Source organism: Drosophila virilis, chromosome X (genome assembly GCF_030788295.1).
Source record: "Drosophila virilis strain 15010-1051.87 chromosome X, Dvir_AGI_RSII-ME, whole genome shotgun sequence".
NCBI classification, from domain to species: domain Eukaryota; kingdom Metazoa; phylum Arthropoda; class Insecta; order Diptera; family Drosophilidae; genus Drosophila; species Drosophila virilis.
The window spans coordinates 13,585,001-13,602,087 of record NC_091543.1 but is presented as its reverse complement, the minus strand read 5'-3'; the positions used below and the strand labels follow the sequence as shown (position 1 = coordinate 13,602,087).

The 17,087-nt window shown below is 43.3% G+C and overlaps 1 protein-coding gene and 1 long non-coding RNA gene across 4 annotated transcripts in view; one reads left to right on the top strand and one right to left on the bottom strand.

Annotated features, from left to right (window-relative positions):
- Positions 1-1,985: 1,985 nt before the first annotated feature.
- Positions 1,986-17,087, bottom strand: part of LOC26530464 (uncharacterized) — a 31,430-nt gene continuing 16,328 nt past the window's right edge. For both annotated transcript variants that reach the window (XR_011417433.1, XR_001449695.3), the window contains exon 3: positions 1,986-2,211. This is a non-coding gene — a long non-coding RNA (uncharacterized lncRNA). The remainder of the gene's footprint in view (positions 2,212-17,087) is intronic.
- Positions 6,279-17,087, top strand: part of rudhira — a 21,074-nt gene continuing 10,265 nt past the window's right edge. Inside the window, exons 1-7 of one of the 2 annotated variants that reach the window (XM_032440263.2) lie at positions 6,279-7,730; positions 12,363-13,455; positions 13,774-14,077; positions 14,147-15,041; positions 15,104-15,410; positions 15,926-16,173; positions 16,258-16,407. In XM_032440263.2, coding sequence (XP_032296154.1) covers positions 12,614-13,455; positions 13,774-14,077; positions 14,147-15,041; positions 15,104-15,410; positions 15,926-16,173; positions 16,258-16,407 — 2,746 coding nt within the window. In that variant the 5' untranslated portion in view covers positions 6,279-7,730; positions 12,363-12,613. The remainder of the gene's footprint in view (positions 7,731-12,362; positions 13,456-13,773; positions 14,078-14,146; positions 15,042-15,103; positions 15,411-15,925; positions 16,174-16,257; positions 16,408-17,087) is intronic. The other variant, XM_002059541.4, reaches the window with a different exon arrangement.

The window sequence follows — 17,087 nt, the reverse complement described above, 5'->3', positions numbered from 1 at the left end:
CAATTTGCGGCAACCGCGCGACGCTCGGCTTTGGGTCAGTAGCTGTCGACGCAGGCGCAACAGCAACAACAACAACAACGACAACGACAATTTTCTGTTGTGTTTTTTTTTTCGTACATTTCGAGTATGATTTATGGGCCAAAAGCAATTGCAGTTGATTAATCGGCGGCAAACAATTTGGGCCGGCACACACACACACACACACACACACGATTTAATCCTTAACAAGCTCATATCAAATATACATACATTTGCACTTAATAAATAACTAGAAAAATACAACAACAAAAAACATACCTTAAGTTGCGCTCCCACGCGCGCAAATAGCTATTGGATTAACGGCACTAGCGTGCGCTCTCGCTCTAGCGCATTGTTATCTGCCTGCTGTGCAATGCAAGCGTACGTAACGTAAACGGCATTAAGAGCGTGAGAGCGAGAGACTGAGCGCGATCTCCAGCAACGTAGTTGTTGTTTTGGTTCTCTCTCACTTGTTACGCTCTCGCACCCACACATCTGCTGCGTGCTGCGCACGCTTTTGACATGCATCTGCATGTGTGTGCGTGTGTGTGTGTGTAATTACGCTTTGTGGTTTTAGATTTGCATTTCATATTTGTTTGCCATTCTTTTATATTGCTTATATTGTTGCTTTTTTCACTGCCTGCCATTTTAAACACTTGCACTTTATCGATTGCGCCATATTTAACGAAACACCATCGCGAAATAAACTTAAATGCGTTGACACACTTCATCGACTACTTGACACGACCGACGCGAACTAAACTTGAATGCGTTTCTTGTGACGTCACCGTCAACACCCTGTTGAGTACATAACATTTCGATTACTTATGTATGTATTCATGCACAAGTGTGTAATCGATATCATTAGTTTAACATATTGCATTCATTGCCGACGGCATGTTTACTTGTGCATTGCACTTATGATTATCTGGCAACGCGGCACGAGGTGTCTCTAGGTTAAAGAGAGACTTTGTAACCTTCAGTGTGCCACAGACACAACACACACACACACACACACACACACACACACACACACACCCGTAGACGCCCCCTTTGTGGCAGTTCTTGGGCCCAGACGCGACAAAGATTTTCCCTTTTTTTTTCATTCTTTATATTTTTTTTTTTTTTTTTTTCGCTCCTGCATATCAAATAAAAAAGCGCACAAAATTGTGGCAAGTGCAAAGTAAAAGTGCAAGCACGTGCATTATGCAAACACATGCATAAATACATATGCACACACACACACGCATACTAATATACGTATGCGTTCACATGTGTGTTTATCTGGAGAGTACAGTGTGTGTGTGTGTGTGTGTGTGTGTGTATTTATTTGTCTGTTGCTGCCAGAGACTCGGTGGCAATGACCTTAATGGACACACATACATACATACGCAGCATACGCATGTTAAGAAACATATATTTGGCATAGTGTTGGAAAATTTCCGCAAACACTAATTTGAATGCGCTGGCGCAGCCAACTTAACAATATTATTCAATTTAAGCCAATTGCATGCATAGAAAATGAAGGAAAAGACTCTTAAGAAAAGCTTCATTGTATTTAAGACTGATTTGTAATCTGGAAAATTAACGGAAACGATTGCATGCATCAAGCTCAGGGTCAAAGATCCTCGAGAGTTCCTTTCGCACCTTTCGCAAAAAACAAACCCTTCTTCCGGTCGGAAAATGCGGGTCAGAGATTTTGGGTGTCAAGTTACACGCGTTGGGCTACCAACTTATGTTCATATATGTTAACTATGTAAATTGTATACAGAAGTTGAAGGCAAGAATTTGGCCAGGACAGAGCTATCGTAGCCTACATTTACATAGCATGTTCTGAAAAAACCGGTCTCTGATTAACACAATATCATAACAAGTTGATTGAAATTTGCATTAAATAATAATATAAAATCAGTCCAGTTACTCAACCCGTTTTCTATCTTCTAGTTCAATCTGTAACTGGTCGACAATTGTTGTTTATTTGTGTACTTTTTATTTGTTCTTCATTTTAGGTTTTTTGTTTTGTTTGAATGCCTGCCTGCCTGCTGCTTTAATGCCGCAGACGCGCCCAAAAGCATGCAACAGTTCTGTCTCCGCATCTGAGCTCTGAATGCCGCCAGCTCCATTTCTTCACTTCTTCAATTTTGCGGCACTTGTTTTCATTGTGCCAAAAGCTTGCTTCGTGCTTAACTAAATCTGCAAAAAAAACAAAAAAAAAACACATAAAGGGAAAAGAAAAATTTAAATAAAAAGTCACAACGCATTCCATGCGCTCGTCAGGGCGGGTAGTTGGGGCAAGAGAGCGGTGGGGTATGTGGCAGGACTGGCTTTTCATTTTGAATGGGTGGCAACGCTGGCAGCCGGCGCCAGTGCGTGGCAGGTGTAAATGCAGCAAGTGCAAATGAGGCAAATTTCAAAGTCAAGTTTACACCACGCAGCAAATGTTTTGTGCTGCAGCAACACGCCTCCTTCCGCTCACCCACCTCTCGCTGTCACCCTCTCTTTCTCACTCCCACTCTTAGTGTCGAGCGTATTGCACACCTTGCATAAAGGCGTTCTCCATGCGCCGCAGTTGTGCATGCTAGAGTTAAAGATTCCTAGTCTCGGCTGGTTAAATTACAGCGCCTTTCATCTTGTTAACACCAAACGAAATTACAAAAAAAAAAAATAAAAATAAACAAAACCCAAAGCAAAATATAAGTATGTTGCTGTATTTCCTGCCGAACATAAGGTAAACCTCATTTCTGCAAATGGCCTCTCTATGCGATTCTCATTAATTCAAGTAAGCTACAGGTATCCTGCTACTACCTTGTCTTCTTGGCCGAGCTGTGGTGGGAATCTAACCTCTTTTAGTAAGCATGTATTTTCATAGTCATCTGCACGCAAATGATATTTATATAAAGTTGTTTATATGCATTATATACATGCATGTATGTATGTATGTATGTACCTAATATGCATGGTTATTGTAGGCATGTGTATATACATATGTATATGAACTTATGTTCTCTTGCACCAAACGTGCGCCGAGTTTATTTCTGCGCAGCTAATTTTAATAGTGCATAATTTGAAATGTTGCCCTCCTATGCGATTCTCATGAATTCAAGTAAGGCTGCAGGCTTGCCTGCTCTGATTGGATGTGTTTTATTATGATTGTTGTGCTGGCAGTCTAATAATATTGAACTCCCTCTCTCACTCTTATTCTTCCCCCCTCTCTCGCTCTCTCTCTCTATCACGCTCTTTATCTCTCTCTTTTGCTTTCTTTGTCAATTCGTGTCTCTTTTTCCCTCTCTTGCTCTGTCGGTAAGTGAATCTTTTTCTCTCTGTATCTCTCTGGCTTTATTTGTCTCTCTTGCTCTGTCGCTAAGTGTCTCCCTCTCTCTATCTCTCTGTCTTTCTCTCTCTCTCTCTCTCTCTCTCTCTATCTCTCTCTCTATTTTTCTGTGTCGCTCTATCTCTCCCTCTCGCTCTAAAATTCCTAAGAGCATGTGTAATATAAATTGGTTCTATATGTGTGACCTGTGCTGTGCTTGCTGCCGGCAAACGCGATGCGCTTTACATTTTTATTTTTTTCGTAACTGACTTTCCCACGCCTTTTATTACACAATATTGCCGCTCTCTCTTTCTTGTTCTCTCTCTCTCTCTCTCTCTCTCTCTCTCTCTCTCTTGCCTTGCCTTGCCTTGGCTTTTATTTAAATACATATGTTAGTATTTTATAGAAGGGGTTCTAAAAGGTTGGGCGGCCGCCTGAAAGGTAAAATATGAAAAAAAAAACTCCATTTGAAAAAAAAAAAATGCAAGAATTGTTCTAAATTTGTCGAGAGCAGGAGGCGGGGTCAAAAAGGCGACGCGTCGAAAAGTGAAAGTGCAGAAATAAAGAAAGCGCCAACCGATGTAGTTGGCAGCACAAAGCAGATGCGCGATAACAAAGGAAACGAGGGCAATACCAGGAGAAGAAGAAGAAGAAGAGGCAGACATGCAATTCTGTAACTGTCAATGCTCGCAAAGAAAACGGGAACAGAAAACGGAATTGATAAGAATCCGCGCAGCATTTCAAAAGCAACTGTAAATTGATGTGTGTCTATGCACATGCATGCATGCATGCATGCATGCATACATATATACATGCGTAATCTCTGCAGCATACATGCATACATATATGCCATATACAATACGATTCCCACTCCCCCCTCCCCCGCCCCCTCTTCTACTTCCTTAGCGTGCATGTGTTGCTGTTTGTAATTGACGCAAAACAAAAAGTAGAAACTTTCATTTGCCTTTTTGTAATTAGTTAACAGTTTTGCCCGTTGAACGGGCGGCAACTCGCACATGTGTGTGTGTGTGTGTGTGTATACTAGTATGCTTCAGTACATAGCATTTCCGTGTGTGTGAACGCTGTCACATGCATGCGCGAGTCCTGTGAGTCCTGCAATACATAAGCGGCCGCACACACACACACACACACATGTGCTCGTGCTCTCACGCACACACACTTGAGCAGCCGTTACAAATCAGCCGTGTGTGTGTATATGTGTGCGAGAGTCCAAAACTCTCGTATCACATATGTGTGTGTGTGTGTGTGTGTGTAGGGGTGAAACGAGTTCCGTGCGGATAAACATACATAGCACACAAACGTGGGCGTGGCCAAAATGTCCCGTATGATGCGCCTGCATGCCTACTCCATGTTTGTGCGAGCGAGACGCAAACACTCGCTTTAAATAACTCTCCCGAAATGCGTGTGACGATTGTTATGTGTGTGTGTGTGTGTGTGTGTGCATGTGTGTGAGTGTGTGCTTATGTTGGTGTGCTGGTCGCTTAACTGCTTCAATGTTATGCTATATGCAGGCAGAGTTCACCAGAGCGGGACAGGCTACTCGACAAGGACAACAGCCAGCCGTGATATGTGCCGTGATTTGATTTTATTGTGAATCTATCAAATGTCCGGATATTGCAGCACATATGAATATAAAGGCACGCAGAAACAAAGATAATAAATAAATTATTCTAGAATATATATCTATATGGGCCTGCCCATAAATAAAGTTTACAATATTTCGGCTTACACACATTTCCTAAAAATATAACAAATTGCCTTCTAATTAATTTAACTGTTTGAATAACCTAAATGGTGTCTGTTTAACATTCAAAATATCTTTTCCTATTCGGGGCGTCTTCAACATATTTGAAATATCGCGCCAAATAGCGGAACAAGTTTCCATATATTAACGCTTGACAGTTGCATGCAAATAATACCAGTAGAGGGCGCCCAAATAGCATCGCACACTAACAGACTTCATTTGGCGTTAACAGTGCGTAACGGCTATTGAGACTCATTATTGCGTTAACGGCTTTGGCCTTGAACCATCTGTATGTTATGTTAGAGAACTTAACTGGTTTTGTAAAATAACGATTTTGTTTAGGTTAGTAAAGGCGTCAAATTAGTCCAGCTTTTTGCCAAAAAAGTGTAGTTCCGCACAAGAAATAAATTTCGATTAATGAAAAGTATATATATTGCTTAACAAAGTAAATAACTAAAAAATTCGACAATTTGTGCTAACAGTGCCAAAATGAGTCAAGTTTTGACGTTATTTAATTTCAGTATTTGTATCTTATTCAATTTCCTAAAGCTCTATTCTTAAAATATAATTAAATTGGTTCAAAACTAATTGCATTTGGAAAGATATAGTTGACAAGTAATACATTGCTCTGCGTTTTTTTATGTATAACATTTCCTTTTAACTGTATGTTTTTGAATTGAATTTTAAATGTGTAGATGCCTATCGAACTATCGAGTAACGTACCTCACCCCTAGTTCTTGTCGTTATGGGAACTGAACGGCATATTTCAAAATGACCAGCATGTGTCCCAACACGCGCAATGTTGAGCAACGTGTGCCTAATAATTAATTCCATATACATCTCACTTTGGTCTCCTCAATTCGTTTTGGTAATGCATATAAAACTTATATGCATATATAATTATGCATAAGCCGATAAGCTGCTTTCGATATGTGTTAATTTTAAAGTATCGATGGAAGCCAAAGCAAAAATTGGTATATAACGACCATTTTTTTGGTTAGAATCTGGTAAATTATATTTAAAAAATGATATTACAAAAAAAGACTTTCGAAAGCGAGCTAAAACTCGTAATACATAACAATTTTAAATTGCGCGATATGCTGCCACAGCGCTGCACCCTATCGATAAGAGCATACTATCGCAGCAATCGATAGTATCGACATTGTCGTACAGCTCTAATGTGCGGACGCGTTTCGAGCAATAGCAACAGCAACGACGACAGCGCCACAACAACACAACACAATCAATTTGTGTGAAAGTGTGCAAAAATATTACAAAATAATAAATTCGAAGACAAGCAAGAATTTGGCCGATAAACGAGAACGCCAATATAAAAGAGCGACAAGAAATATACAAATATCTTTTGTTATTGTTCGAGTTTATTTTTTTTTTTGTTATTATATTGTGTTGTAGTTGGCTGCACGGACAGCAGCAGCAGCAGCAGTAACAGTAGAAAGACGCAGAAAAAAAAAAAAAAGTGAAATCGATTAATAAGCGCAATAGGCAGCAGCAGCAGCAACAACAAGACTTGGTGAAAAAACAAATAAAATAAAAGTAAAACACACGGGCAAAGGAAAAAATCGCAACAGAGATTTAATTTTAATGTCGCAGTTAATTTGTGTGCTAGCAAGAAGCAGCAGCAACGGCAGAAACAACAACGACAACAGCACCAGCAGCACCAGCACCATCAGCAGCAGCAGCAGCTGAGGCAAAAGCTGAGCGCAAAACAGAAAACAGAAAACAAAAAACGAAAACGAACAGCAAAGAAAAGCAAAGAACGTACGACGCAGCCGTCGCAGCCAGCTTCTCTGCTGTGTGCGTGTGTGTGTGTGTGAGAGTGAGTGTGCGTGGGTGCGAGCGAGGCAGCAGCAGCAATAGCAACAGCAACAACAACAACAACAAAGCAGAACAGCAACGACGACGTCGACAACAACCTCAGCGACGGGCTGTTGTCGTTCTTTTTATTTTCGTTGGTTTTTTTTTTTTTTTTTTTTTTTTTTTGACACAATTCAAACAAACTCGAGCGTAAGCGGGAGCTTTGCACTTAAAGTTTGTTTCTAAGCTCGACTTTGTGTTTGTTGCTGCAGCGCTTGCGTGTGTTTGTGTGTGTGTGGGAGTGGGCGTCAACAGTTACTGGCAGTGGGCAGCTCCAAGAAGAAGGCAAGACGCAGTTTTTTATTTTTTGTTGCCAGCCAAAAACAAAATCAATTTACTGTTGCTGCTGCTGCCGACTGCAACAACAACTACAAGAAGAAGAAGAAGAAGAACGAATAGCCCAAACACACAACAAAGCAAAGAAAAGGAGAACACCAACAAGAAGAAGCAGCAAAGCAATAGCAACGACAACAGCTGAAAACATATGATTTTTGTTTTTGTGCGCCTCGCGCTGCCCCTTCTACCGTATCCTCAGTCATAAACACAACAACAGCAGCAGAAAAAAACAGAAAGAAAAGGTTAACAGTGGAACGTACGGAACTGGAACGAGCAAGCTTGCGTTGTTGTTGCTGCTGCTGTTGCTCCTGCTGCTGCTGCTGCTGCTATTGCTGCTGCTGCTGCCGCCGCCGCCGCTGTTCACCAATTCCCAACTGCTTCTTGACGTCGTAACAACAACGCCAGCAGAAGCAGCAGCGTCAAGTGGTAAGTTGTTGTTGCTATTGTGCTTCATATTTCCTCTTCTTTTTGCTTCTTTTTTTTTTTTTTTTTGGCTACTTTTAACTGCGTTTCGTTGTTTTGACGCGCAAAACAAGCTCACGCACATATATAAAAAAAAAAAAACAAAAAACAAATGTAAATTTTTATACAATTCACTTTTGTTTGTTTATTTGGTGCTCACTTTTCGAAACTATTTCAAGTACACACACGTACATATATATATGTTTATTTGTGTATGTGTGGCCAAGCTATGAAGGCGTATATGTAAGTAATTCGTGTGCTTGTGTGCGTGTGCAAATGACATGCATGCATGTGTGTGTGTGTGTGTGTGTGTGTGCATTACACTATTTCATAATCTATTTGTCACATTTATGCATTATTCTCTTGTAAACGAAGGCAGTGAATATTTTTGTTTTTGTTCAAGTTGTTCTTTTTTGTCTAAATTCGTTTTGCTTTCAAAAAATTCGTTCGCACAGATACACACGCACACACACACACACACACACACACACACACACACACACACGCACACATACAAGAGAAGCAAGCACTGCGCGTTAGACAGACAGACAACGGACAGCGGAGCGAAACGCAGCCAAATGAAACGAACTGATAGTGAAACACTTTGCCACAGTGGTACGCACATATGCATATATGTACACGCGTTAACTTTTTGTTGGTTCTTATTATTTTTTGAATTTCTGTGATAAGTAACGCAAATACATTTAATATTTTACTAGTGTGTGTTCAGTTAGTTGAGTCATTGTTTGTCTGTAGAAATTTTCGTCATTTTGCTCTCTTTAATGTTTAGATGTCCGATCAAACCGAGATTAATTAACTGTTACACATTTGAATTAATTGTTTATTTCATTTGCCATTTCTTGACGCATTTGTGTCACTGTGCACAATGCTCTTCGCGCTCAGAGAGAGAGGGAGAGAGAGACGACCACTAAAAGCGAAAGAGCATAAACACAACAGCTCGTTGCAGCTGACCGTTTGTTCGGTTTGTTGTTGCTTGATTCTGGTTTGTATTTGTTTTTGTTTTTGTCTTTCTGCGTCTTGCTCTTGTTTTACTTATTTTGATAATTGCTTTCGTGCTGTCTTTTGGGGTCTTTGTTCCAAAATTATTAGCAGCAGCGACTAAAAATAAAGCAATTGATGCAGAAGCAGCAGAATGACAGCGACACAGCAAATGCATTGCAAATGACATATTTATTTATATATTTTCGAATTTATTTATACAAATCGCGCATGTCAACGTTGATGGCATTTGATTTATTTATGCTGTTTTCTATTTTATTTTATATTAAAAAGTGCTGGCTCAAACACTCCCGCTCGCTCTCTCCGCTCTCCCTCGCACTTGCCTGCAAAATGTTTGCCAAAAGTATTTGAATGAGTGCGTGCAAATGCAACAGCAATACAATACACTCAATTTTGCCACTACGTGCACGAGTATTAGTATTGCTGTACATGTATTAGTGCACGTCTGGCTAGCAAAGCTTTAGAGTGCCCGGCCGCTTACGTTCGTGTGCTGCATACGTGTTCTGTGGAGCAACAGAACCACTTGCTATTTGTGGGGCGGGGGCTGGGTTTAACCGGAGCCAAGTTGTTTCTATGACCACGTCGCTTGTAATGAAAATATTCCATTAGTTGCTTAAATGTCTTGATATGCACTTACTTGCATACAAAATCGTACGTTTATCGATTGAAAGCTTTGTCTTTATGCACTTGTTGCTCTCGTTTGGGTTTTCCTTATTACTGTATATCATTAAAATTCTGCGTAATTATCGCGTGACGCTCTTAACTTCGATTAACAGTAATCATTAATTGCGTTATACAAACTGGCCTCACTGTTATACTATGCTACACACTTCTTAAATCCAATAAATTGGTCTGTAAAGTCTAACGGTTCTGCATTTGAACTGGTCACACTGCGTTATTTGTTAACAATCAATTGCGTACCTAATATTGTTGGTTTTTCTTTGAAATTATTATACAATTTCTTTTAGAACGGATGCATACATACATATATATGTACATATATATATATTGATTTTAACATTACAAATTCTTATGACGCACTCAGAATCCCCTTTCCAGCAGACAAGTGTTCATATAATGAACATCAACTTGCATGCTGTTCTACCAGGGCTGTTCCCTCTCTCTCTCTCTCTCGCTCTCTCTCTCTTCCGCTCTCTCTGTTGCTTGCACAGAATTGCGTGCGCTTTTGAAATGCTGTGTGCATGTGTATTTATAGTAACACCTGTTCACAAAAGTATGCTTGTATGTGTGTTGAGCTTTGTTGTGATTTGCTTTGTCTACCAAAAGCGCTTTGCGTAGATTTTGTCAAGTGGCAATGAACAGCATAAACAATAACACACACACACGCATGCATATGAGCTTTTTTTCAGTGTGTCTTTGGTTTTGCGTGCACAAAGAAATCGAACAAACGAACGAACGAACGAACGGAACCATTGGCTCAGATTGCTGACTAGCTGGCTTATTAACATTGACACACCAATTTACACACACACACACACACACACGCCTCACTCTTCACTCACACAGTTAAAGTTTGCACACAACGAACGACGTTTGTTGTTTTTTTTTTTTTCTGCCTATGGCAAAACAAAGACGAAATGCGTCGCGTTCGTTGTAGGTGTGTGTGTGGGGAGGGGGGAATTTGTTGAGCTGTGAGAAGGGGTAACTGTTGCTGCTGACTGCAGGCACACACACATTCATACATATGTATATATGTACCTCTGTATGTGTAGCTGTGACATTGCATTCTGTTGCTGCTGTTGTTGTTGTTGTTGTTGTTGTTTTTGCTAGTGCTGCGCGTGTGCGCAAGTCAATTAAGGAATGCAACGTTTTGCGCCCTGTGCTAGTCTTCCCGCTGACTTCTCTCTCTCTCTCACACTCTAGCTCTCTTGCTCTCTGTTATTCTCTCTCTATCACTATGCTGCTAAGAACACAAAGAGCCCCAATACACACAAACATATGTATTTAAACTAAAATCAACTCTGCTGTGCGTCATGCGCTTTGTGAAATAGTTTTTGGCTTAACCTTAACCCCTATTGTTGTGCGCAATAGTCTTTCCCTTAAATGTCGAGCGTTGCATACCCTATGCAAAATTTTTTAAATGTGTGTTGTCTGGTTTTTATTTTGTGCAATATTATCAGCCAATTGTTTGTAATTGTTTGTTTTGCCACATTTTTCAAAAACACACAAAAGTAAAAATACAAGCAAACCTTAAAGAATTCAAATTCAATAAAATATCTATCATATGAATGAATTGCTCTCAATTTTGTTACGCCTTATTAGTGGGCCCTTAAGCCTCACATTACATACATGATATTTTTGCCAATGTATTTATTAGTTATGTGCATATATTATTTCACAATGTTGATCTTTGGCTTGTCGGATTGGCTCATGCTATACATTATTACAAATACTCGTCATGTTCGCTTATCAAACAATCTGTTTTTAAATGTGTGTGTAGGCTACAGTACCAAGCTTTCAATAGGATAGGCACTTACAATTTGAGTGGTATGTGTGTGCATCAAAATGGGTTTAAATAATTTCCATGCAATTGAAATGAGAAACAACGAAACTTTCTTTCGAATCGATTAGCTAGGCAAAACGATAAGTGGCCAGCAAATCAGCTTAACTGACTGCTAAATGGCCAACAACAATTTTGTCAAATTATAAACAATTAACAAGCACTTAACTGTTTAACCTTTACAAGCTCTGTTTCGGGTCTGTGTGTCAAACATGCACATGGGCCGCATATGGGTTAACGTTACTGTCGCTATTATAGCATTCGTTGCGGACAGCTGTTGCTCGCGCCATCTCGCTCGCACTCGCTGGTCACACTGAAAGCTTGGCTTTGCGTTTTGTTGTGTGCTTTTTTTTTTTTGTTTTTGTTGTTGCCGTTGCTTTTGCTTTGTGCTTGTTTCGTTTCGTTTGTTGCTGTTGCTGTTGCTTCTGCTGGTGGTGATAAATACCGCTTGCTTAATGTACGCACACACACACACACACATGCATGCGTGTATATATTTTACAGTAATAACAAACGCAAATCACGTTACAAAAATTTGTTTACCAATTTGCTTTGATTGACGTTATTATGTTATTGTTTTTTACTTTTGCAATTTGCTATCTACTTTGTTTATTATAAAACTAATACATTTGTGTCCAATTGCGTGGTGCACACTGTTCTTGTTGTATGTATGTATGTATATATGCGTGTGTATGGGTTTTATTGCACTTAATTTACGCCCCATGGAATTGCTGTCGCCCCCTCGCATGTGTGTGCAAAAAGCAAAAAAAAAAACACGTAATGCGCTAATAAAACTTAAAAGGGGTGCGGGCTGTAGAGCAAGGCGGCGGGTGAGGCAGCGAGGAGAAGGGCCTGGCACGAGTGTGCAAAGATTAAAAGCATTTGATTGAGACAAAGCAAAAGCCATATACGCAACAGAATGGAATTGAAATGCTGGCGAGAGCGAGTGCACCAGTGTGTGTGTGTGTGTGTTTCGTTAATCTAAGAGAGAGAGCGCGAGAGAGAGAGAGCGCGTGCTTACAGTTTGTTTATTTATTTTACTTTCTATTTTGCAGTTGACAACAGCTGGCAGTAAGACACATACACGAAGGCTGCAGCGGCAGCGCAGTTGCCACACAGACAGACAGCCTGTCACCGTCATCATCTCCCATCTCCCATCTCCCATCCTCCAGCGGAGCGAGCGAACAAGCGGGCAACTTAACGAAACACACTCTTCACTCACTCAAGCACTTTGATTGAACGAAGCAGCTGAGACGGGCGGCAGCCGTCGCTCCTGTGCTTAGGGCAAGGCGATCTCTCGTATAATATGTCCGCGGACTCGCCACGCCGCCATCACAGCCATCATCATCATCATCATCATCATTCTGTTGGCGTTGGAGGGGTCGGCGGTATCGGTGTGCGCGGCGGCATGGCCATGCCGGCAATTGTCCCGCCGCAGGCAGTCAGCGATCGCTCCATATTGGACTCGGCCATTGGGTTTATCAATGATGTGACGCTGGTGCATCAGCCGCAGCAGGATCCCAAGGATACCATTACCTGGGCCCGTTTCGAGACGAGCGCCGATGTGAGTGATCCGCGCTTTGGCGACGACTGGGAACTTGAGGGCAATGCGGCACCCCCCTTGCTGCTCATCCTCGGCTACGGCCTGGGCGTGCAGGTGTGGGCCATACCCGCCAACGGTGAAGCCGTCGAGGTGTTATCCTGGCGACATGGCGTTGTCACCGCACTTCGTGTTCTGCCCACCCCGGCAACGGCAACCACCGCACTCGATGACAATGGACGCGCCGATGAGCCAGTCGATGCCTTTGCCGAGAAGCGGCCACTTGTGGCTCTCGTCGATGGCGGCAGCGCTGCAGCCAGCAGTCTACTTGGCGGCGGCGGAGGTCACATCTCTGGCGGCGGCGGCTCGGGCTCGGCGGGCGGTGGCATTGGCAATATCTCGGCCGGCTCCTCGCACTTCAGTGCCGTCAATTTCGTTTCACTGAAGACAGGCGCCCAGGTGAAGACCATCAAATTTAAGAATGCCGTACTGGACATTCAAGCCAATCGCTCGGCGGTGGTCATTAGCTTCCACGAGCGTCTGGCGGTGTTTGATGCCCGCACACTGGAGGATCGCCTAACCATAACCACCTGCTTTCCCAGTCCAGGGTGAGTAAAGCCCAATTAAACATGTTGTATATTCTAGTAAGCTTTAAGCTTGATTCATTCTACAGCTAAAAGTTGAACTTAAGCTTTTTATCCATTGATCGAGATTAATTCTAGTTATTTTAAAACTTTCAACAGCTTTGCAAGCACATGCGAGCTTTAAGTTCAAATGTGCTTAAAGCTCAGCCAAAAAGTTGCTTGTGCCCCAACTGTAAGATGTTCTTTATATGCTCAAAGCTGCACTAAATTGTTAAAACTAGTTTTAAGCGCTTTTCATTTGAAAATAATTAAATCGATTCGTTTTATCTCAACAATCCGCAGCATCAACCCAAATCCCATAGCGCTCGGTCCACGCTGGCTGGCGTACGCGGAGCACAAGCTGCTCCACTCGAAGCGCAGCGGGGGCGGCTGCGATGGCGAGGGTGTGCCCAGCTATACGGCAACGGTGCTAAATGCAGCCAAATCCTTTGGCAAGGGTCTGCGCGAGCTGGGCGAACAGGTCGCCGCCGGCCTGACCGGCACAAGTGCCGGCAGCGGCAACAGCTCCAAGAGCAGCAGCTTCGACTCGGCGACGGGCGGCGCCGATGCCAAGCAATCGGGCGTGGTGACCATTATAGATGTGAAGGTGAGTGTCAGACTTGGCAGTAGCTAATGTGAATATGTGTGTGTATGCTAATGGCTTGTTTATCGGCAGCATCCCATTAAGGATTATAGTCCGACGACGGGCGCGCCGCTCGGCTTGACGGGCGCCCATGCGGGCGGGGATCCAATTGTTGCCCATTTTGTGGCGCACAGCGAGGCGCTGGTGGCCATGGAATTCGATAGCTCTGGCATGCTGCTGCTCACAGCGGATCGTCGTGGCCACGATTTCCATGTGTTTCGCATACAGCCGCATCCGGTCGGCTCCAGTTTGGCTGCGGTGCATCATCTGTATGTGCTGCATCGCGGCGATACCAGCGCCAAGGTGCAGCATATTGCCTTCTCGCTGGACTCACGCTGGGCGGCCGTCTCGACGCTTCGCGGCACCACCCATGTCTTCCCCATAACGCCCTACGGCGGCGCCATGGGCGTTCGCACCCACACCTCACTGCATGTGGTCAACAAGCTGTCGCGTTTCCATCGCAGCGCCGGACTGGGCGCCGACGGACGCTCCAGCTCGCCCATATCGCACTCGGAAAGCACCACGTTTGTGCAGTCGCTGCAGCCGTATCATAATCCCACATTGCCGCCATTTCCACGACCCGCTGTCGTCCAGCCGCTGGCACAGCTGCGTCAACCGTTTGTCCTGGGCTCGCCGCCGGGCAGCGCCACGCTGGGCGGCGTCAGCGGCGGATCGGGCAGCAGCAGCAGCTCGGGCGGCGGCGTTGGCTCGCATCAGCGTCAGCGTTTATCATCGCTATCGGATGATTGCGGTAAACCGTTGAGCGTTTGCGCCACCTTCGCCAAGCCGCGCTCCTGGCTGCTGGAGCCGCCGACGGCGACGCGTGAGGCGCCGCATCGCGTCCAGCGCAAGGCTGTCGATTCGCTCTTCGTTATGGCCGGCCATGGAGCGCTCATACAATACGATCTGGACACGAAGTTAGCCTCAAGTGAGTTGGCATCAATATTTAGCTTCAGCTTGTGGACTAACATGATTTCCTCTGCCTTACAGATGTTGCCAAAGAGAAGATTTGTGATGATACGCCCATTGAGTTGGAGGTGGAGGCCAAGGCGCAGTGGAATCTGGGCCGACGCAAGGATGGATCTCAAGAAATTATACCACCGTTAGCGCTGGACAATTGGCTGATCAAAGATCGACATGCCAGCCTGCTGATGGACAGCGCCCATCAGTTCGATGAGCCCGACGAGCGCGCCGAGAGCTGGTTGGCCCAGGTCGAGATTATCACGCACGCCGGTCCACATCGCCGTCTCTGGATGGGGCCGCAGTTTGTTTTCAAGAACTATAATACGCCCAGCGGGTAAGAAAGGAGCGACTGTCAAACGATGAACATATAAATACTCCCACCTGGTGGACCCTTGTCAGCCATACGATCTAATATTCTGATTGGGATTGGGATTGTCAAAGTATATATTGAACAGACAAAGACTCTTTGTCCTTCTTCAAGGGCCGTTCTTTGCGTCAATTGTTCCCATGTCAGCTTCAGGATATAGTGATCCGAGCTGTTTGATATTTGCATACGCGTTGCGTGTAACCAAAATGAAGCTCAGCTCTCTATATTTGGCAAGTTTGCTATGTGGGAATTCGTAAACCTCAGACAAAGTAAGAAACTGCCAGGGCTGGGCGGCTGCTCTGGCAATCAAGTCTACAAACAACCTACGAGCTTGAAATTGGTCGAGAATTTTAACGCATTATGAAAGACAGCAAAACAAGCTAAAACAAAGTTTATCTTCTTGTTTTATTTGCTTCTCTTGAGCAAATAAAAGACAAGCCTTTATTCACTCTCCAACTAATTGTCCTATTTTTACTTTGCAGCTCCAATTTGAACCACGTGGATGCGGAGGCCGTGGAAATAGGCGTTACCAAGACGACAAGCACAACGTTGCCGTCAACGGCAGCCGCTCCATCGGCCGCCTCGTTGACGCCCAGCGGTGCCATCATTGCCGCCGTGGAGCGTTCCAGTCCATTGAACATGCCGCTGGGCGCAGCGGCCGGGCTTGGTGCCACTGTCGCCACCACTGGACGTGCCGGTGTGCCCGTGCTCATCGAATCCGGTTCATATAGTGAGTGGCTGTCAATTGATTGCGCTGCGCATTTATCTAAAATTGTATTTGCTTTGTTCCCTGTTGCTGCTGCTGCTGCTGCAGGCAGCATTGAGCAGAGCCCCAAACTGATGGATCGCTTTCGTCACGGGCACTTGGACTCGGACTATGGGCATGGCGATATGCGCCTAAAGGAGGATCTGGCCGATGCCATGCGAGAGTCGCCCTCAACGGCGGCAGCACGTCGCGAGATCGGTAAGTCCCTATAGAGGAGCAGTACCCAAACGGATTCAATGCCATATTTATGGTTCGATTGAATCCGTGTTCTGTGCCCATAAAAATACCCTCAATATATAACCAAAACTGAATGTATCTGGAGAATTGATTGTGACAGTGCTCAAAAGTGATTCAATTAAATGCTTAGAGTAATTATCGAGTCCGGAATTTCATTCTTTTTGTTTTAAAATGAGTCGAACTTAAATCTTGTATATTCGATATAAACACAAAAATATCAATAGAAGATCTCATGCAAAATTAACAATTAGATAATTGATTGAAGAATAATTAAAAGTAATTAAATAAATAAAAAATAACAAATTTCAAGTGTTGCATAACGAATGTTTGCAACATAAAATCACTTTTTAACACTATTATCAATCGATTAATGCAAATTCGTTAACCTTTGCCGTTCGATAACTTTTTAAACAGTTCTTAAGTTTGTCGTTTGATAAATATCTTTAAGTTCGGTGCCTGTTTTCACGTTTGTTTCTGCTTTGATTAGATTGAAAATTTTTGAAAAAAAATTTGTAATTAAATTTGGTGGAAAAGAAAACACCACGAAATTGGCATTGGTTTCTTTTAAGTTGTGCAACGCGGCATAAATTGCAGTTATTCAAACGTTTTTAGCAAGAAATTGTGCACTAACTACTTCCCGA